Source organism: Trachemys scripta, chromosome 7 (genome assembly GCF_013100865.1).
Source record: "Trachemys scripta elegans isolate TJP31775 chromosome 7, CAS_Tse_1.0, whole genome shotgun sequence".
Lineage (NCBI taxonomy): Eukaryota > Metazoa > Chordata > Testudines > Emydidae > Trachemys > Trachemys scripta.
Genome location: NC_048304.1, coordinates 10428674 through 10451895, shown reverse-complemented (window position 1 = coordinate 10451895; position 23222 = coordinate 10428674). Strand labels below are relative to the sequence as shown.

Below are 23222 nucleotides of genomic sequence, written 5' to 3'. Positions count from 1 at the left end.
ATAATCCAAGTGAATTGCATGGATAGAACCTTCCTCAAGACTAGATGATGACTAGGTACGGCAAATGGCGACTGTGATGAGGCACTTTGATCTATAATGCATTATTAGATATGAAGTTTGTTAAAGATTAGATATACAAAAGGCGGGGTGGGGGAGGAACTACAATGATTTGTGTAGGAAGGTCCTAGGCAGAAGCTCTGTCGTGAAGCAGAGTGGGAGTGGAAAATGAACGGTATGAGGTTAATACTGTCTAACAAAGTTCTTAGTTCACAGTTGGAAGAAAGTGACGGTCTCTTGGAATCTTTGCTATTATCATATGACAGATTCTGTCCCTGGCTATGTGAGTGCAGCTCCCACTTAAACCTTTGTGTCACACATCTACAGGTAGAGTTTATCCAAGAGTGCTGATCAGTTTTTTTATCTATAGCATTTAGCTTGTGGAGTATTGCCAACTCCAAGCAGGCAAAAATTATGAGTTCAGTCCCCTACAATCATGCAACTGGCTTTAAAAACTTGATATTTTTAAAAAAGTTTTTTTCACTTTATTTTCCTCCCTATATTGAGCCTTTAGGGTTCCTGTTTTCAAGCTTTTCTCTACAGTCATGAGGGCTAGAAACATTTTATAAGCGTTATATATATTTACAGATAAACTGTCCTGAACAAATAAGACTCCAGTCTCTATTTTTTAGTTTTACTTTCAACTTCAAAGTAAATGTATATCTGGAGCCCTATTTCCATAATACAATCTCTCATCATGTTTCTGGCCACACTGGAAAAAATAGAACTGAGAAGTCCCCAGGAAAGTCAACTTAGTTTTGCAGATTCAAGAGGTTTGAATGAGTTTCTCAGCTTCTGAGGTCATAAATCAGCAAAGCATTTGACAGTGTTCTAATGTCCATTCCTATACATCCAAAGCACTTAAGCCACGTGGATTCTTCAATGGAATGTAAGAATATGCTTAAATCCTTTGCTGAATATAAGTGGATGGCTGAATCAAGGTCTGGAGGTTTAGCTACACCAAAGATCTGAACTTTTTCACCCATCATATCATCAGAACTTAGTTTCCACACGTTGTACAGCCTTTCTTCCAAATAATCACAAAAGGCCAACTTTACCATGATTAATTAACACAACCTATACTTTCTACTGTAGAGTTTGTGGATGAAAAAATATGTTTTCCCAGGTTCTTTATAAATGTTGTAGGTTTCTCTGCTGGCTCCTGTCAAGCAAAGTCACAGGAATTTGATATTTTTATCACCCTCAAAAGTTTCTCTGCTTTGGGGCTGGTTCAAAATTTTCTGCTGAAACTTTTTTTTAATGGAAAATTGGGTTTTCAACTACATTTTTCACAAGAAGTGCCTGGTTTTTGCAGAAATTGTCAATATTTAATCAGAAAAATTGAAATATTTTGTCAAAAAATATTTAAATTCAGAATAGCACCATGGTGTTTCATGGGTATTGCAGTTTGAGTGCCTTATGCTCCCATTCTACACCATAGACTAAGACCTCGGATTGGACTACATTTCCCATGATGCAACACTTGCGGTTCTCTTGCTGAGGGGAAAGGATGCATCATAGGTGTTCCTGGCTGTGGTACCTAATAGGTGATGTAGTCCAGTTAGAGCAGTGATACTCAGACTGCAGCTTACGAGCCACAAGTGACTCTTTAATGTGTCTCCTGAAGCTCTTTACAACACACAATATTGAAACACTGTGTGATATAATTATTAACCAACCAGGATGCCTTTACTATGTTAATAACCAATGAAGTTATCAACTTGCACTAAGTTATTAACTTATTTGCTGTGAGAATAACACATATATATATACACACACTAAATATTTCCCGTCATACTGAATATGAATAGTACTATACTAAATGAAACAATGAATTTACACTACTGTGGCTCTTTTGTGTAATGTTGATCGCTAATTTGGCTCCTGAACCATTCAGGTCTGAGTATCACTGAGTTAGAAGGTCCAGCCCAAAGAACACAACGGGAATATAAGACCTGACCTACACGTGAGACGTCCTGGAGCCAGTTTGAAATTAAATATTTTGGTTTTCAGCCAAAATATTTAGATGAAATGTTATATTTTCCCACAGAAAATGTCAGCAAAAACAAATTTTCATAAAAAAATCCCACCCTATTTTTCAACCAGCTCTATTGATTCTTCATACAGATGCAGAGAAAATGCAAGGCTCCAAAGCGCTGAAGAAGGAGGGCATAGGCTGTAGCAATACAGTATATCCCACTGTTCTGCATTTCAAGGAATGTTCCACTAGAATGATTGCACCCCAAATTGCCTAGGGTGGCGAGTGTATCTTTGCCTCAGTGGGCCATCTCTGAACTCCCTGGTTAGCAATCAGCGGACCATTTTGCTTTCAGGGGGAAAATGTCTTATATGTAGTGCTAGGGAAAGGTACATAATATTCTAGTGACTTTGTTCATAACCCTACACTAATCCCCATAAGCATCTGATTTACATGACTACATCCTGTTGTCTAGAACCCACAGAACTTGGACTAAGCTTTGATGAATGCAGACCTTTGTTTTGTACTAAGTGTGAAAGAAAGATCAAACAAATTAGACACATTAGTTATTAACCTAGCTTTCAGGACAAAAAGTTAATGTTCGTGTCTTGTATTGTATTATATGCATTTACTTATTTCTTTAATGAGAAAATAGTCTTTTTAGATAACTGATATATTCGTATTCTTATTCTTTAGAAATCTGTAAACTTTGTTGCACATTATCACTTGAATAGACCAAATAATTAGAGTGCCTACTCATAGACAATTAGCTTTCAGTAAAACTGAAGTTTATAGAAGAATTTAAAAAAAGACAGTTACCAACTGCATTGAAAATCTAAAAATAAGGGTTTCACTTAGGTTTCTAAAAGCAATTGAGATATTTTAGACTAACAATAACTTATTGTGTCACATTTAAAAGTATCATTATTAATTTAGGATGGTATTCCCAATTCTGGTATTAGAGTTTTTGTGATTAAAAAAGCTGCTGTTTAATGGATTGCTGAGAGTGATGTAAAACGCAAGCAGGGTTAAATAAAAAGATAAGTCATGGAAGTATCATGGCCTTTTGGGCAGAATTTCAAAGGACTTTAAAGGCATTAGGAAGTTGGGTACCTTTAGGCTTCTTTGAAACTCCCAACTTGAATGTATGCAGCATGTGTCTTCAAGTGGATCAAACTATAGCATTATACTATAGCCTTTTAATCCCACTTACCGCAAGTGCTTGAAGTCAGCAGATTGAAAGCAAAGTTTGTAAAGGAATCGTTTTCATTGAAAGTGACTTGCTTTGAAAACAATCAGTCAGGATTCTAATCTGAGATACATACAGATATATAATCACAAACTTTTACTATGAGGGGAGGGTGAACCTACCAGAAACAAGGCAAGGGTATAATTCTACAGGCACTTATTTATTTGCATTACTGTGGCACTTAGAAGCTCTAATCATGGACCAGGACCCTCAGCCCTGCCACTCAGGGCAGAAGGAAATAGCACAGAGAGATCCTTTGCTAAGGACACTATGGAGGTATTTGTGTTATTCCTCAAGCTGAGAATCCACTTGTGACAGAGTGCAGGGTGGGAACAGATGAGCATGCACTCTGATCACTCAGATGTTAATTAGTTTCTCCTGAGAAAAATCAGGCTAACTGGCTGGAACGTTGAAGGAGCCAATTACCCCCTCAGCCTAAGATGGATAAAGAGGCAAGAAGGAAGCCCCAAAAGTGTGTGTGTGGGAGAGAGAGAGAGAGGGTGGACGGACAGATGGATGGATGGATGGACTGACTGACTGACTGACTAGTTGAGCTCAGTACCATGGAGGCCTCAAGGGAGAGAGGCCTCTGTTCCCCTCAGATCCTAGGAAGAGGGCCAAAAGTGTTGTCGACACTGTAAATAAACTGTTGCGTGGGAATGGTTGTAGACATGGTAGAGGGAACTTAAAATAAAAGAATATGGTGAAGGCACAACCACTGGAGTCTATCCAGTGTCTGCAGGGAGAAGGAGAGAAAGGAGCCATGCCCTATGATGCCACTACTGTAAGAGTTACCACATGTTCCAAAGGTGCTGACTGAGGGCCATCCAGAATGCTTAAAATAACCAGAACTAGTACAAGGCTCTTCTTCAAGACTGATTTTAAGAAATAAAAGGACTTTGAAGTTCTGACATGCTTTGTGAGATTATTATTATTATTTATTATTATTGGTGGTGTGGAAACATATTCTTTTATTAACATTTTCTGTAAATTTTATGTCATTTATGGTTGATTGGTGCTGTAAAATGATACTGTTTCCAGATGTTAGTAGTTAGAGGACAATGCAAAGAAATTACAGGATAAGCAGATATTTGGTTTAAAAAAAAGAGGGAGAGAGAGAGAGAAATAAGTATGCTGCAGGTACTTCTTTTCTCTACTGTAGCACAGCGGGGCAGTACTGGCTGTGAGGTTAGACATGAACATGGACAAGGAAAGGAACCAGCAAATCTGTCCAGAGGTTTGGAAAGATATAATGCTAGCCTCTATGGTCCATTGAAGTCAAAGGGGGTCCAGGCATTCTTCCTTGGAAAGCTGACTAAATACTAGTCATAAAATGGTAAATCCTTTTACTTTGAAAGGCACCAAACTTTTAATTTAATTTGATTCAAAATTATGGTTTTGTGATGAACTAAAACCCCATATAGTTTTGCACCGAGTTCATTTCTTCAGACAAAATAGTTCTTAATTTGCACTCTCAAGAAATTACTGATGCAGGGAATTTGTAGTGGTGTATATAGAGCCTTTCACCTCTAGATCATCAATCCAGATCCAGCACAACTCAGTAGCAACCAACAGTTGGTAATATATCATAGCTGCTTAATGTCCTATCTGAAATGAGTGGCATGATTTCAATCCATGTGCCATTGGATATGTGACCCCATCAAATTTGGCACTAATTAGCACCCTTGTCAGTAGACTCAGCTAAGAGGCCAAGAAATTAATGGCCTTAAACTATCCTCTTACTCCTAGATATGTTCCCAGCAGAGCATAGTTGGAGGGACATTATAGGGTAGCGTGGGATAGATGAGTAGCTGTTCCATAGATATAATATCAACCTTTAGGGCTGGTAACTGTGAACCTTTCGCAGAGCAATAAAATTCACACCAAATTGTAAATGAATATATTTTAAAAGAAAACACTGACTCCACAAGAGACATGATAAAATTCTTCCCTTCTCCCCTCTGGAATTGATCGGGAGTTTGTTGGGTTTTGGAAGGCTCAACAGATTTGGCGTATAGCTAGTCTGACTCTCCAAATGCTGGACATCTGAACTACGAAAATAGTAATTCATTCATTAAATCAGCCAGTTTTAAATTTCTAGGATACCAAAAATAATGGGCCAGATCTTCAGCTGGTGCCAAGTGGCCCTAATATCAGTGGAGCTATGCACATTTACGTCAGCTGAAGAACTGGTTCAATGATTTGCAACATTTTGTTGCAGTTCAAAAATGGCTGATCCCAGTTTGCTTTTAAATCATTCTTGGAATAAGACTTTATTTACTGAGACCATATTTGCCCTCCCTGCATTTTTATGACCAAGCTCTAAACACCAAAAAAGCCACCCAAGTTCGTAATGAAAATGCTGCCAGACAGACTGACCCCCTTAGGGGACACAGTCCAACAAATTGATTTGACAGATCCTGACCAGAATTGGACTACACCAGATTACATTGAGACAGTAAGTGTGTTAAGTTCCCCCTCAACTGTATTTAAAATCACTGAAGTCAAAGAATGACTGCTTTAAGAATCATGCAAATGTGGGCGTAGCAATGGATCAGCCTTCCTGTTTGCAAATGGAGAGTCTGAGAAATCTGAAAGAACACAGCCCAGTGGGTGAGAGGCAAATGGGAATACAAAGGGAAAGGGCAAGAGGTCAGAGGGAGGGAATGGGGAAAGAGAACAATAGAGAACAAGTGGGGACACAGAGGCAGAAAAGGTGTAGAGAGGAGAAGAGTGGGGTAGTGAGGAAGGAAGCAATGGGCCAAAAGTGAGGAAAAGGGGCAGGGAAAGAGGGAAGGAAAATGGAGAGAGAGGAGAAAAAAAGGGGGACAATATGAGTGAGAGAGAGAGAGTGCTTTCCTAAGGCTCCTGAATTACTATTTAGAATAGTTAGCTGTGCCACTTTAAGGTCTCTAGTGTAGCTGCTCTAAGCCAATAGGAGAGAGCTCTCCAGTCGACTTACTTAATTCACCCTCAAGGAGTGGCGGCAGCTATGTCGGCGGGAGAAGCTCTCCCACCAACGTAGCACTGTCTACACCAGGACTTAGGTTGGTGTAACTTACATAGCACAGGGGGTGGCTTATTCACACCCCTTAATGACATCAATTATACCAGCATAAGTGGTAGTGTAGACATAGTGGAGATAAGATGAATGCATTCAAGAAACAATCCCCAAATATTGTTGTTTCAGAAAAACCCTTGAGCGAGAGGGAGGGTGTGTGAGAGTCCTCCCTACAGCTGCACTGACACTGGCAAAACTTGGACATGCAAGTCAGCACCAGTTACTACAAATGGCAAATCACAGATAGGGCCCAACTGGATGTGTATTGCCCAGTGCCTCCCTGAATGAATGTCTTGTGTCTAACGAGCCTCCTTATCCCCCACATACACATGCTACCAGCTGGGGTAGAATGCTGGGCCCTCAGCTACCAAAAACAGGCCCCTAAACTGATACCAGGCTCTTTATCCTCTATGTGGACTAGCCATTAGCCATCACATTTAACACCTGTGTGCCTCTATGATAGTGTGTGTGTATATCTTGTACTCATGTGTTTGCATTCCCGTGTGTGCATCTGTCCCCTTGTGGGTGCCTCTGGTCACTGTACATGTAGCCCAATGTGTTGGCCTTCATTCCTCCCTTTCTGTGCCGTCTCACTCTGTGTGCATTGTCCTATTCCCCCCCCCACACACACACACACAATTCTCTTATCAGCACCTGTGTGACTCTGCATCAACCTGTGGGTTGGTTTCGCATGTTTGTGCGTGCCACTTCATGACCCTCTCTGTACCAGTGCACTGCTCCCCGGTCCCCCAGTGAGTGCGTCACTCCTCCTGCCCCCAGTGAGTGGGTGGGTGTGTTGCTCCCCCTGTCCCTGTGAGTGGGTGGGTGAGTGTGTTGCTCCCTCTGCCCCAGTGGTGGGTATGTTGCTCTCCCTGCCCCTGTGCGTGGGTGGGTGGCTATGTCTCTCCCCCTGCCCCCAGTGGGTGAGTGGGTGGGTGTGTCGCTCCCCCTGCCCCCAGTGGGTGAGTGGGTGGGTGTGTCGCTCCCCCTGCCCTCAGTGGGTGAGTGTGTCGCTCCCCCTACCCCCAGTGGGAGTGCCCCCCCCGGCTCTCCCCCTCTCCGGCTCTCCCGGCGGCGCTGCCGGGGCGGGTGGGTGACTCACGCTGCCTTTGAATGGCAGCCCCGAGCTTTATAACGGCGGGAGCGGCCCGAGCTCCCGGCTCTGCTCCTTCAGCTGCCGCCGCCGCTGCTGCCCTCGGGGCGGACCCCGCTCCCGGCGCAGCCCCAGCGCGGCCAGGCACCGGGCACCATGCGCTGCGCCCCCCTCCTGCTGCTGCTGCTCTCCGCGGGGGACGCCGCGGTCATCACCGGGGTGAGAGCCGCGGGGCGTCCGGGGGGACACGGGAGCCCGCCCAGAGCCCGGCTCCGGCGGCCCCGCGGGGGAGCGACCCTCCGCCGCCCGGCGCTCCCGGGGAGGTGCGCTCAGCTGGGAGCGGGGCAGGGCTGAGCCGGCTCCTGGGACTGGGGGCAAGGGGGTGAGTGGTCCCAGGGACTGGGGGTTTCTGGGGGGGTGGGAGGTTCATGGTCCCAGGGGCTGGGGGTTTCGGGGGGGGGGGGTCCAGTGGTCCCAGGTACTGGAGATCTCTGAAGGGTGGTTTGAGGTTCCTATGGGGGGGAACGGTCCCAAGTCCTGGGGGTCTCTGGAGATGATTGGGCATCAGTGGTCCCTGGTGTTTGGGGGGTTTCTATGGGGGTGAGTGATCCTAGGTGCTGGGAGTGTCTGGGGGTGAGAGGTTCATGATCCCAGGTCCTGGGGGTCTCTGGGGATGGTTGGGGATCAGTGGTCCCTGTTGTTGGGGGCTAGTGGTCCCAGGTGCTGGGAGTATCTGGAGGGTGAGAGGTTCATGGTCCCAGGTGCTGGGGGTGTCCTGGGCGTGAGTGGTCCTAGTGGGGTTTTGGGGGGGTGCCAGTGGTCCCAGGTACTGGAGGTCTCTGCAGGGTGGCTTGGGGTTCCTATGGGATGAACAGTCCCAAGTGCTGGGGGTGTCTCTGTGAATGTTAGTGGTCCCAGGTACTGAGGATCCCTGTGGGGATCATTGGGGGTTTCTATGGGGGCGGGGAACAGTCCCATGTCCTGGGGGGGTCTCTGGGGATGGTTGAGGATCAGTGGTCCCTGGTGTTGGGGGGTTTCTCTGGGGGTGAATGGTCCCATGTGCTGGAGGGCTATGAGGTAATGGGGTCTCTCCAGTTACACCGTGTGGGTGCTGGGTGCCAAACCTGCCCACACTGCGTTCTGCCAGCAGCTGCTGCATCAGGAGCAAGCAGAGCCCTTATTCTGTTCCCCGTGAAGTTCCTTTCTGCCACCACCTGGCCGGGTGTTATTGCACACTCACCAGCCTTTCTCAGTGCAAAGGTCCCCACGCCTGGTCTGCACCAGGTGGGGAGTTATTGTAGGGCAGGAAGAGCTTTGCTAAAAGAGATTAAATGACTTTTCTGAATGGTGAACATCCCTGCCCTTGGTTTGAGCTTCACCCCCAACCTGTGTCCAGGCCCAGGGTCCCACCCGGCGGTCCTGCCTCACGCAGATCTCTGAAGATCTGCAGGATGGAGATGATAGTTTTAGCCCAGACGGATTGGCCCTGGGGGGGACAGTTCCCACTAGTTGCAACTGACATTTTATTGGTAACTACTTAAAATGAAAAGCAGGGGCCTGAGCCGATTCCCAGTAACAGTTAATGCCCCCATTTGATTTTGCTTTTCTTCTTGCATAACTTACCACAAGATTTCACTTTTCTCACAAGGAAATCCACCTCCTTTCAGCTCTTTAGCTTATTTCCAGCAGATGGATTGACAGCTGTCAGTTTTCCCCTTGAAGTTATAACTGAGATTTGTAGACTGCATGTCCCTTGAAAGAATTAGCCACAGTACTTTCCAGTTTAAACATTTAATATGCAGTGAAACTCGATCATTTAACATCCTATTGTCCCTAAAAGATCTCATAGAATCATAGAAAAGCAGGGTTGGAAGGGACCTCAGGAAGTCATCTAGTTCAACCCCCTGCTCAAAGCAGGACCAATCTCCCAAACCTATCCTCAATCATACTTAAGAGAATTAGCATTATTAGAAGACTATCTCTGTTAAGAAGCCAATATTATTCATCCCTTGAATGGTTATTTAAGAGAGGGTTTATTGTGTGTTAATGTATTTAGAGTTTTAAAAACTCTACTGTCCATTCATTTCCCCCCTATAACTTGTCTCCGATTGCCCAGTTTAAATATTGATGTTAAAAATGTCTAATGTTTGTACAGGCTTAATGTCCTTTAAATTCATTTTGAGATTATTCTATTGGATTCATCCGTTGAAATGCACCTGCTTTAAAAGGTTCCGAAAACACGCTTTGCTGTCTCTCTCGCTCTTTTTTTTTTTTTTCTTTCCTGAACTGACCATGAGTTGATAGCGAATTGTTCATTGCTATTTTTTATTAGAATACACTTTTGGGGTGAAAAATACAATTTTTCTAATATTGTTTAAATAAAAATTGTTAGATTATTTTAAAGTAAAAACTGTTCTTTTTCAATGTTTGCTTTAGGTTAATAGTTAAGCATTTACATTCTTTGGACATCTTAAAGTCTATTTTCAGTACATAACGTAACCATTTAGAAATTGTATTCATGGCAACAGATATTTCATTGTTTTCCAAGGTTCTGGTCTAATCAACGGGAAGACTGGTTCAGAACTTGTTTACTTGCACATGAGAAACTGTGAAGAAGTTTTGAAATATTTGATAATTTGAAAATCTCTTTACATTAAGAATATTTCCGGATACACTGTACGTCCAGTCTAAATATTTGCCAATAAAGTCTTAGCTACACCTTTAAAACATTAAAAACCCCAGTAAAAAAGCTAATAGTGAAGAACAGAATAGTAGGCAGGGACTAAATGGATGAGAACAGAAAAGTGTGAATTATAAAATGCTATTTGCTTGAAACCAAAGTGCATTTTTACTCATCCCTTTACCCTGTATTTTTGGTTATGTGAAATACTCATACACTGGGTGAATGCTTTGTTAGGTTTTCTTTTTAGTGTTCACTCAGCATGCATGAGCATTGTGAATACTACTCCTTGTGCAGATTTAAGGCACAAGTGCCAACTTTCCTGCGGTAAATAAGCACTTGACTTTCACTATAAGACATACTCAAGCTAATCCCATTTCAAAACAAGGCAATCCCTAAGAACCCCAACTTTCTATGTGACTAGATCCCCCTGGCGTGCGGTCTGGGACTGTGGTGGGCCCGCTGTGCACCCCTGACTCTCTCTCCCCCCCTTGCCCCCAGCTTGCCAGGAGCTGATCAAAAAAAAAAAAAGAAGAAGCTACAAGCCAAAAACTAGCCAACAAGCAACTCTCACGCTAATTAAGCCAAAAACAAGACCAATTTCTGTGGTGGTGGTTTTTTTTCACGGGTTTGGCATGTCTGATTTAAGGGCTTGATCCAAAGCCTATTGAAGTCAGGGAGGGTCTTTCCTTTAACTTAAATGGACTTTGGTTCAGACACTAAATCACAAATAAAGCGTACAGAAAGTTACCAGGGTTTTCCACAAGAATTTAGTTGAACGTGGACTGAGGAGTAGGAATGTCATTAAGTAACCACAGCGTTATGCCCCAAATATGGGGAATATTGGTATAAGTTAAAGGTTGGAGATAAGAGAAAGTGGGGAGCTAAAAAGTGAATGGCGGGGCCATCCCTTTTTAGGATTTGGGACAATGTAATTTAATTATTAGAGGGAAAACCTTCAATGGGTTACAGAGTAAATAGCTGAAGATCAGATTGAAAAGGAATATTGACTAACACAATGTCTTAAGTGTCATTATTATTTAGAATGTATTCAGTGGTGTTTCAGGGCTAGGTTCTGCCACCCTTACTGACACTGAGTAGCACCTCACTCTGCCAGTAGTCCGACAGAAATGAATGGGACTCCCTGGGGAGTAAGGTACTACTCAGGGTGTGCATGGGTGCCAGAATATGACCCATAAAGAGTAGCATGGTAGTCAAACGTACAGCCTGTTGTTCATGTTCAGAAGCCGATTTTAGATCACCACAGAAATGAGTTTCCCTGCCTTCCGGGAAAGCACTGCCAGCTGTACAACGTTCACAAGACCAGGGCAATAAATGCTGTAAACTTGCATGTGTTTTGATTAATTCAAAATGCACCAGCACAAGATGGGTCTGATAAGCACCCAGACATGCCAAGCTAGTTAAAACTTGATTCTGTGCAGTGGTAGTGTGAGCACCTTCCCCTCCTCCCCCTGCCTCAAATGACAGACTTAATCATTTAATTTTTTATACAAAAAACAAGGACCAAATTCCAGACACAGGACAACAGGAGAACGAAGAGGAAGCCCCTCCCCTTTTTAAAATTGTCTTGTTTATGTGCACCTCAGTGGGGTTGTAAACCCAATGCGTTCTCAGACTACTCTGTCCTCAAACTTTTTGCATGTGGTTACACCACTGCTAAACACTGTTGTAACGCCAAAAGAACTTATTTTGAATCAGTGGCGTTATTGTGGCTTTATCCCAGTGTCACTAGTGCAGAATTTGACCAGTAGATTTATTTTGTTGTTTATGGAAGGTTAGAAAACAGACATTATCTACCTCAGAGGTTCTAACAGCAGTTTTAGAGTTGGACTAGTCTTTTGGGTAAGTATGTCTTTAGGTTGGTTTGTAACAGCTGCTGAATTTATTAAATATATATTTTAATGTGAGTGCTACATATGCTATTTCATTTCTCGTCCCTAGCCCCAAGAGCTTTTTCTAAGTTACTATCTGTTCAGTAAATATGTATTTTGATGTGAGTTCTGCTGTTTGAAATGGCATAATATTTACCTGGGGGAGTACATAGAATGGCATTTATCATGTAAATCCCAATATAAGATACTTAAGCACTTTTTTCTAAAATGAGAGTTTGTTTCAATAGACGGTAATGTCTCCCTCAGATCAATTAAGATTCCTTATGCATCCTGTTCTCAGTTTGCCTGTTTGAGACAATTGATCAGAACCCTTTTTTGCCTGTCAGTCCTGCTGTCAGATACTGGGGGGGGAGAAGGGGGGGAGGAGGAGAGGGGGAAAAAAAGAGGTCAGATTCAGTTTACCTTAGTTATGTGATGAGGCCCATTATTTCAGTGATACTGCTCACTTGAGCAAGTAGAATGGGATTTGGCCCTATAATGGTATAATTAAAATCATTATAACCTTTTTTGGGGTTTTTTTTTAATGTATTTTAACAGGAATAAACATGTATAGTAATTCACTTCTGAACCCCAGCGTTTCACTTGCTCTTAAATTTTTGGTTTTCAAAATGTACAAAGCAATTCCTAGTTCATTTTGTGTTTATACAAGTATGCCTTAAACCAATGGTTGAAATTTACAATGGACAGCCCCTCCTTCTACAGCTCACATCAACACCTATCTGGGTGTGGACTGTTTATGCCAAGCTACTCTCTTAGATACTAAAAACCCCTTTTAATTTAGATGCAGAATATGGTCTAGATAATAATCAAAACATCCCTGATTAAGCTTTTATTTTATCTAGTTCCAAGAGGACTTTTGTGATAAAAGTATAATACAGTCTTACATTTGCAAAAGCACTCAACCATAAAATATTAGCATTAGAATCTAGAAGGAAAAGTGATTCAAAAATCTTTAAATTCATTTATGAATTTCTCAGCATTAGCTTCTCTTCAAGACAGGGCCACTTATCTATTTGGCACACTTTACTCCGTTTACACTTAGTCAAATACCTCAGGCCATGAATTAGAAAGAACATCAGCATACGTTTAAGTCCATCACTATTCAGAACAGCATTTTGGGAAGCTTTCCTGAATGGGGGTTGTAAACTAATTCCAGTTTTACCCCTCACATATACATGGGGGTAGCTGGTGGCAGAGTTGACCTTTCAGCCCTGATCCAGACCCCCTACGTAGTCATGGCTTGTTTAAACATACAGGTCTAGATTCTGTTGTTATAAATGTTAAATGAGCCATTGTAGCTTGCAATCTTTTCAATGTATTGTAAGGTTCCCACATAAAAGTGTAGCAAAAAGCAGTGGACTGTGCTATTTTTGGAGTGCTTTTGTTTGCCTAATACTATTTATCTGTTTATTAAACTTCAGGCTTGCGACAGGGATCTACAGTGTGGGGGTGGCATGTGCTGCGCTGTTAGTCTCTGGATTCGCAGCCTCCGAATGTGCACGCCAATGGGCGACTTGGGAGAAGAATGTCATCCTTTGAGTAATAAAGTTAGTATGTACTAATGGTGGTTCTTATGATACTGAAACTGACAAGGCAGAAATAAATGTGAATATATTTTGTTGCAAGTCAAATTGCATAAAAAAATTATACATGGTAAAAACGCAGGGATCTGTAGTGTCAGTTACAATACCCAGCAGTTTGCTCCTTTATGGAAACAGCATTGAAGGAACATACGTAAAGAAATATATTACTGTCAAAATTATTCTGAAGAAAACCCAAGGTCAAAAGTACCGTACGTTTTTCTTTTGTATTATTTGATAGAAACAGTATTTCACAGTTCCAGGGCCCAACTCTTGATGCACTTCCTCATGCAAGTAGTCCTTGATAATACAAGTAAGTGCCAGTAGCTTCAGTGGAACTACTCTAGTGAGTAAGAACTACAGTAGTCACACAAATAATAACAACCTCAGTAGGCACCTGGTATATTCATTGGAGCGCATTCCCTGATCTTCCACATCAATGCCAGTTGTGCTCTTGCTCTTAAAGATCTACTGATGCCGCAAATAGCCATTTAAAACGATATTGGTTTCCAAAAAAGTAAAAACTGCATTTGAGAACTCTCATTTAAGGCTACCTTTACCAAACTGATGCTCAAAAACATATGACTGAACATCTAGCTCTGCCCAATATTTGTATACAGTACAAGCCACATTGGAATATCTTGTCACAATGCTTAACCTTACTTGCAAATCTAAGCGCACGATCCAAGTCTTTTCCAAGCATAGTCAACCGCATCCGCGTAACCCAAAATACTACTTACAACTATATACATTGAGCTAAACTTTGTTAGGGTTTAGTCCTTTAGTTGAAGTTGGTGGGAGAGAAATTGACATTCATTTTGAAAGGGGTTTTGCCAACAGGTTTGAGACGATAATTTTAAAACTTGGTGGTCTTGAAGGTCATGCCAAAGAAAATATGTGACCTAAGAGTAGCCATGTGTGGAAGATCTTAATTTCAGATCTGTGAGTGCAGTACAAATTAGTTGTATCCTGACTAGCTGATTGTAGACACAAAGTTGTGCCTGTAATTCATTTTCTGAAAGGAAATACAGGTCTCGGGGCTGGTCCACACTAAGCCCCCACTTCGAACTAAGATACGCAACTTCAGCTATGTGAATACCGTAGCTGAAGTCGAAGTATCTTAGTTCGAACTTACCGCGGGTCCACACGCGGCAGGCAGGCTCCCCCGTCGACTCCGCGTACTCCTCTCGCGGAGCAGGAGTACTGGCGTCGACGGCGAGCGCTTCGGGGGTCAATTTATCATGTCTAGACAAGACGCGATCGATCGATCCCAGAAGATCAATTGCTTACCGCCGGACCCGGAGGTAAGTATAGACGTACCAAGATACCCTTAAATCTTCCAGTAAGATATTAGGAACCAGATTGCACTAAGTAATGTCATTTACTCCCATTTTAAGACCCCGTTACATTAACAGAGGGATGTACATAATCTTCACTGTAAATGAGAATCAGGACCTAGTTGTTCAATGAGTTTATTATTATTATTATTATTACAATAATTTATAATGTCAACTATATTCTTTAGCTGAGTGTACACAGTGGTACAGTTAATAAAGAGGAATATCCAGATCTGGTTTACAGTTAGTCACTGAAGTTTACAACTTTTACAAGGTTAATTTTAAACTTATGCTCTTGACAGGCTACTGTACTTGACAGATAGAAAGCAAAGCTGACTTACTGTACTCTGTGAAATTAAATATTTTCAAAGATAAAGAGGGAGAGGTGTTCCTCAAGGTTTCTTTTCTCTCCTTTAAATATTTTGTGTGTGAGGATTGAGAGACCAGTACTATTGAATATTGAAACATTTCATTTGTCTGCAGGTCAGGTACACACCACACCCCTTCAGTTTATACTTTCCCACACTGTTTTGCCATTGAATTTAAATGCGGTCTGCAAAGACTAACCTACATTGCGAGGCAATTTAGTCTTCATGAAAGATTAGCCTTGCGTTCACTTGGACGGAAACTCTCACCTGTGTTAAATAACACGTGCTGAGTTTGTGTGGTGGACTCCTGACTGAACAACTGTTCTGAGACCACTAAAAGCATTTCACTTACTGCAGAAAACTGCTCCTTAGGCTACGTCCACGCTTAAGCGTAGAAGCTCACTACAGCGATGGGAGGGGTTCTCCCATGGCTGTAGTGCATCCACCTCCAAAGAGGTGGTAATGTCATTGATGGAAGAATTCTTCTATTGTCCTAGTGCTGTCTACATGGGGGATTAACTACATCACTCAGGGATGTGGATTTTTCACACCCCTGAGTGATGTAGCTGGGTTGATGTAACTTTTTAGTACAGACCCGCAGGGCCGCCTGGTGGGGGTGGGGGGGCAAGTGGGGCAATTTGCCCCGGGCCCTGCAGGGGCCCCCACGAGAGTTTTTTGGGGCCCCTGGAGCGGGGTCCTTCACTCACTACGGGGGCCCCGGAAAACTCGCAGGGCCCAGGCCATCAGAGCTTCTTTCGCTCTGCATTTTAATTTAATTTTAAATGAAGCTTCTTAAACATTTTAAACACCTTATTTACTTTACATACAACAATAGTTTAGTTCTATATTATAGACTTACAGAAAGAGACCTTCTAAAAACGTTAAAATGTATTACCGGCACGCGAAACCTTAAATTCGAGTGAATAAATGAAGGCTCGGCACACCACTTCTGAAAGGTTTGCCGACCCCTGTACTAGGCTATTGCCCTAATCAGTCCTTCCTCCCAAATTAAACACTAATCTCCCCGCACACCCCAACATACTTTTCCATGTATAAAATGAGTAAACTATTATTTCTATACCTATTGTACAGCAACCATTATTTCACTAAGGCTCAACCCAGATATGTACATCCTGTGTCCTGTCAAATCTCTCTCTGTAGTGCATCAGTCACTGTCTATCTAGGGCAATGCCGTGCAATCTGTGGCCCTTAACACTAAATTGTGGCCCTTAAGGTCAATTGTATGAGGTGGAAAATGTCGTGATTGTGGATAAAAAACGTGCTCCCTGAGCTGTCCCTTGTAATTTTTCCTAAATTGAAGTGTTTGAATCAGCCCCATGGCTTGGAGGAGGCAGTGGTGGGCGCTGCCTTCCCAACTGCATCCCACTCCTCCTACAGCGTCAGCAGCAGCTCTGGTGTGAGCCAGTTGTGCTCTGAGCAGCTGCTCTTCCTTCCCGACTGCAGCTGGTAAGCAGTTCCCCTGCTGGCTGCCTGCTATGTTGCAGGTGGAAGAAGGAGAAAGTTGCTGATCCATTGCCTGCTTCCTTACTGAGCTGTGGGGAAAAACTGGCTCTGCCTAGCCTAGAGAAGTGCCTAGCAAAGGGTGGCTCCAGCCCCTGACACAAGGCAGCCTAATAAAGGGGGGGAAAGGGAAGCAGATGACAATTACGGCTCCCTGATGTTCTGCCCCAGCTCTGGTTAGAACAGGGCCAGCTCTAACTTGTGCTGACTGGCAAAAGCTCCCCAGAGACCATATGCCAACTGGGCATAGTCTGAGAGCACTGCACTCCACTCACCCTCACCCTCTCCTCAGTCGGCATCGGGGAAAGCATGGGAGCCATGTATGCTGGTCCTTTGCCAGCTGGGGATTTCCCCACACTGCGGGTTCCTTGACAGACATTGCTTGGTTAGGCCTTGAAATTGTGTGGTCCCCTCAGGACATTTAAATTGCTTGGGTTTGAGTGTCAAACTGGGGGAGACCACTAGAGTTCAGGGTGAACATTGCCCTCCCCGCAATCACTGACTGCTGCCAAGACAGGTGCCTTTAAGCTGCTTTGTATGTATTTTTTTCAACTTTTTAATAATTTTTTTAGTTACTTGGCCACATTCCCCTTGCCTCTGTCCTTATTGGCCACTGCCAAGTGCAATGTGCCGTTTTAGTGGCAAGCATGCGAGGATACAAGTGGTGGTTTCCCTGGGTTTGAATCTGTCCTGTGTGGAAATGAAACTCCCTTTGACTTCACTGGAGATTGCACTTGTGGAATTGGGCCCACGGTTAGGTTCTGGATAGTATGAGAGTATCACGTTGTTAAGTACCTGTTTTGAGAGTTGCTCAGTTTTTAGACCGAGGAATACGTTTGTATCATCCTTTTGGAGAGTTTCACTCACTCTACATTTAAATTAATCCCATTCTTTTTCACACACACCTCTAGGTCATAGCAGAGAACAATTCCAAGACAAGGCTTTTTCTGTAACACATAAGAGACACATAACAGGATTTCTTAGGCTGCAGGTTCTTTGGGTCACAGGCGCTGGGTCTGAATCTCCTTTCCCGCTGATATAAATAAGTTAGGAGTTACACTAAGATAAAACTGGTGTAAGTAAGAGGAGAATCCTCCCCCAATGTCTTCATATGTATCTGTACAGCCCTCTGAGCACTTCTAGAATAGGAATATTAGATTGTAATTTATGCAACGGACATATTTGAGCTTTATGGCAGAAAAGAGTCCAATTACTTTCATTTAATTTTGTGAAATAATAGAACTGGAAGGAAAAGATGTTCCTACGTTCTAAATCTACAGATCTGTATTCTAGGCCTGGCTAGTAGCACTGCCTATGATTAACATTGCCTGACACTTCCCTTTGTAAGACCCTGTTTTCAATTGCTTGTAGCTTTGTCAAATTTTAAGTACTTGGGCTGAAATTTCCCAGGCCAGGTGTCTGCCTTGGGCTGAGCTTTTTGGAAGGTTTCAGCCAAAATGTTTCAGCTGTTTCCAAGAATAAGTCTGGGGGGAAATGTGTTTTGTTTAAAAATAAAAATAAAAATCTAGTGATCTTTTCTTGGAAAGCTGAGTGTCCCCAGACCAGGGGCGTACCCACCGCCGAATCCGCGGGACCGGCGGAGCTCCCGCAGGCATGCTGCCTGACTGTCGCCCTTGCAGGGACCGGCAGGGCGCCCCCCGCGGCTTGCCGCCCCAGGCACGCGCTTGGAGCGCTGGTGCGTGGAGCCGCCACTGCCCCAGGCTTATGAGCAGGGCCTTTGTCTCAGGGATGTACCCTTTGCTGTCCCCATGAAAATATGCCCAAATTTGGCCAAATTGCAAGCCTTAGCAAAATCGTATTTCACACATGCTGAGTAGATACTTGCTGGATCTGAATAAGGCAGGGATCCTGTGGAAAAAGAGTATGTTATCCTGTAACCAAACACTGTATCATAATGCATATGCACAAGGGAAGTGAGTTAAGATGGCACAAGCAACATTTTTTTTTTAATGCTGGGTTTTTGTCAGTTTAATATAGATATACACACCAAGAAAAGCACAGCACAACTTGAAATTGTGCACAAAGGTGGCTTTTAAGTTTTCCATTGAGCTCCTCCAATCCTGATCTATCTGTTCTCTAGACATAATTGAGAGCACTGTTAAGGCCAACAAGCCATTACAGAAGCCAGGAATTGCTGGGCACAGGGAATAGTGGGGGCAGAAGCAGGGGTGACACATAGAAGCCATTATGTGAGCTGTATGCCACCAGGTAATTCTTCTCCAGTTGGGTGATCTTCCTATGGCCAGTTATGCTGCTTTGTGGCTGCTTTGTAATGGCAGTACAGAGCAAAGAGTCATGAAGGCAGGAGTCCATCTAGATCACTGCATGCAGATACCAGTGTGAGGTACAGATGGAAAAACAGGGACCTGATGACTAAGGTTAATGCATTTTTACAATAGACCTATTTATAAAATTGGAGGAAAAGATGACATCGTGTCACTGCCTCCATCTCAGCATACCAATGGGTACTATTGCTACCTGCTGCTGACGCTGCTTCCTCTCGTCACTTCTGACCTTTTCAATACTTGCTTCCAGGTCCCGTTTCTTGGGAGAAGAATGCATCACACCTGCCCATGTCTGCCTAACTTGGCTTGCCTACGGATATCTCCTAGCAGATTCAAATGTTTACCAGAGTTCAGAAACGAAGATGTCTTTTTTTAGCAGGAACAGTTCTTAACCATAAACAGGCACTTCATGTATTTACATTTTTCCTTGTTATTGTGATGAACAAGTTATTTGCCAGAGGAAATTCTTTAACATACGTTCTTGCCTCGTAAACGTTGAAAACAAACATTGCGATACTGTGGTGTTATGGCCAAGACTTTCAAAAGGGACTACTGATATCAGATGCTTCCATTTTTGGATGCCCAAACTGAGATATCTTAAAGGGGAGTGATTGGCAATTTCATAGCACTTTCTGGAAATCATGCCCCTTTAAAATGTCCCAACGACAGGGCCCAGAAATGGAAGCTTCCAAAATCACTCGTCGCTTGGTAACTCTTGGCCAATATTTTTATACTTGAATAAGTTGATTAAAAATGTGATGTGTGTGTGTGTGTGTGTGGGGGGGGGGGTGTTTGTACAGAAGTATAGCGCAAAGCATAAGATGACTGCCAAAATAAGTGTATTTAGATTAAATTTGGTACCTTTATTGTAATTATTATAGTATTTGTAGGTTAGGTGCATCACTACATTAACAGTTTAACCAATAGGTGTAGCTTTTACATTTTTTAAAACTGTCACATTAAACCAAAGCATCTAAGTGTAAAAAGTGTTCAAAGAATTCTATGTTGTTTTAGTGTTCAAAGAGAAGAACGACTTGTTACTTAATCTGGCGTAAAACGTGCTGCTCATCTGAAATGATGTATTAAAATGTAGTTTATATTTAAAAAGAAACCCTAAAATCTATTCTAATGGGCCGCCTGACTTCTTATCATGTACATGTATTAATATTGCTGTGTAAAAATTCTGTATCAGAATAATGGCAGTATATCATTTGATTTATTTTAATATTATAGCATTATTTTTGTCACTTTGGTCTTCAATTTTTATTCCATGTAAACTGCTATTACGTATATCACAGACCAAAATTAGCAAAGTTCCCTAAAAGTAGGTCCATAAAAGAGTACACACTTTTATATATTTCTAAGGAAACTCCATGGTTCATACACTAAGAGCTCCCTACACAAGTTTCCAGCAGATTCTTAGCTGATGTGACCTGAATAACGGGGAATTTTCTTGGCGCTAACATCAAGGCATTTGCTAGGTACGTGCCCCCAAGGGTCTTCTTAAACTTGTCAGATATATGTAGAGTGTGATTTTTATGAAACACCATGCAACTTGTCAATGCCTATGGTAAGAATTCCTATAGTTTGTGTGAGTTTCTCACACTTGTCTGCCACCAGTTGTGTATACAGACCCAGAAGGAGAAAAAGGGAGCCATTCATCTTCCAACAATCAATTCCTTTTCTGCTGCTCTGCTGTTCTGAGACAAGTTGTGTTCTGCTATATTAAAGCAAAGTGTGTTAAAGTTAGAGGGGATGGGAAATACCTTGGCCTCTTCAACAAATACCTTTCCATGCCCTGTCATAGACCCCCAGGAGAGGAACATTGTGGTCTTGATGCTCCACCATTTCTTCTGGGTGGAGCTTGGATGGAATGGAGAAGGGGGAGCCCTGATAGCAGGTTGCATCTCCCCGATTCAAAGCTGTCTGACACCAGTACAAGTTAGTTGTCATCCCCCTTTGGAAGCTCCCAGTGAAATATTGGGTGTAGCTGAGAGCTCTACTTCTTGCCGCCCTCCTGTTCCCCTTGCAGTGGGGTTGGGGCAGCTGGTACAGGATTTCCACCCCTGCAAAACAGAATGTTCCACCTGCCTCATTTGCGTAAAATGGCCTTAGTAGACCAGAGAAACTGTCCCTGTCTGCGTTGGAGTAGATTATGGTGGTTCTGGTTGTGTGACCACCACGCATCACTTCAGACCATCAAGGTGTCTGATATTTGTTAGTCGCCCCGGAAGTACAGCCATCCTATTTATTTCCTCATCAGTCTTGCTGTAGCACTTCAGAGACAATTCTATCTCCTAATGCAAGTCAAGACAGGGCTTCTGCCTTCAATTCAGTCCCGCTGTAATGTGTATGTTATTTAGCAAGGGCATGTGCTCGAGGACCTGTGCATTGAAAACACACCACGGTTTTGTTGCTCTTTGATAAATGATTTTTGACTCAGCTTTCATATTTTAATGTACAGTTGATACCTGATTTAATGTGATGCACCTAAATGATGCTACGCTACAACTTTGGAGGTGAGTGATTTTCCAGATTTAAGAAGGAGATCCAGAAGCATCAGCCTACAATAAACATGGGAAACACATAATTGGTTTGGTAGCTATGGAGCTAATCCAATGACAGAACGTAGACATAGGCAGCATTTCACATAAACCATGAGTGTAAGAGGTAAAACTACCTTTAAAAATTGGTTAATGATACTTCGTATACCCTTTGCTGACTGGCAATCACTTCTTACTGACCCTGATACAAAGGGTTAAGAGACATTTATACTTTTTTTTTTTTGTAAGAACAGATTTAAAAATTTTATTAAAGCTAATGTTAAATTATATAATACATAGCTTGAGAAAAGTGTGTCTGTACGTCTGGGTATAGTGCTTAGATTATCCACAAATACAAAGTTTGTTTTTAAAGTCATAAGATACATATAGTGCATAATCAGCAATAACCCAAATTTAGGTGAATGAATTTAAGAATACAGTTTAGATGTTTAGCATCCATGCATTCAGGTACGTTACTCATGAAAAAAGTTAAACAGAGAGTTGGTGGCGGAAAGCAAAATATATCAATGAGTGAAGATTGTCCCTCAGTAACTGAGAATTTAGAATAGGTTGTCTATTTAGAGAAAAAACAGTCCACCAGGAAACAGTCCACCAGTATTTGAGTTACTTTCCTGTTTTAAAGAAACCATACAAAATCAGCATCTTCACAGTGAAACTCTTTTTGCTTTTCTAACCAGAATATTCTCCCCAAAAGGAGATGCACCGTTCCCAGAGGCTCTGCACTACCAGGTCAATGCATGCTGTGGACAGAGCAAGCTCTTATTCCAGCCCCCTGTTTCAAAAATAATTAATATACAGTCCTCAAATAAAGGACATATCTGATATTAAATTGATAAGAACAGATTTAAAATTTTTATTATTAAGCTAATGTTAAAATTATATAATACATAGTTTGAGAAAAGAGTGTCTGTACATCTGGGTAGAGTGCTTAGATGATCCCCAAATACACAGTTTGTTTTTAAAGTCATAAGCTACATATAGTGCATAATCAGCATATTCAAATCTATGCCAGTTGAGAGGAACTAGGTGTAGAGCCAGCAAAGCACAGAGTGATGGCAACATTTGATACATCAGCAAGTGCTTACACTTCCTTTACCACAAAGCCAAGAAACAGATCTGTGGATTACTGGGTGCAGCCAGAAGGTGGAAGAGTCCCTTACCATGTTCCACCACGATAAAATCCCTTACTCATACTTCCAAAAGAATCGGCTACTCCCAGTTGTAAAGGGATGATCCAAGAGCAAGGACTCTCCTAATTAAATAATTGCCATAACATGCTCATTCAGAAAATCAAAGCTCCACTCTAGGAAGTGCAATGTCCCAAGCGTAGCTCAAGTAAAAGTCTGTCTTCCCACAGTTGTATCCCCCAAAAGCATGACAGCAGAAGGGAGAATTCAGAAGGGGCGCACTCATGGCCTTGGCTAAGGATGTCATAGTTGATGGCATCAACTATTATTCCCAAGTCAGACTTCACTGGCATATAAAACAATGAAGGACCTTATCCTTCATTGTCTT

General features: G+C 42.5%; 1 protein-coding gene and 1 non-coding gene across 2 annotated transcripts; one reads left to right on the top strand and one right to left on the bottom strand.

The window, feature by feature from the left end:
* Nucleotides 1-7539: 7539 nt before the first annotated feature.
* PROK2 (prokineticin 2) lies at nucleotides 7540-19907 on the top strand. The gene is made up of 3 exons (XM_034777088.1): nucleotides 7540-7657; nucleotides 13453-13578; nucleotides 19394-19907. Exons 1-3 carry the CDS (start codon nucleotides 7595-7597, stop codon nucleotides 19517-19519), a joined length of 315 nt encoding a protein of 104 aa, XP_034632979.1. The 5' UTR covers nucleotides 7540-7594; the 3' UTR covers nucleotides 19520-19907.
* A 2492-nt stretch (nucleotides 19908-22399) lies between these two features.
* LOC117881120 lies at nucleotides 22400-22587 on the bottom strand. Its single transcript, XR_004646697.1, has one exon. It is a non-coding gene; the product is annotated as a U2 spliceosomal RNA (small nuclear RNA).
* Nucleotides 22588-23222: the final 635 nt, after the last annotated feature.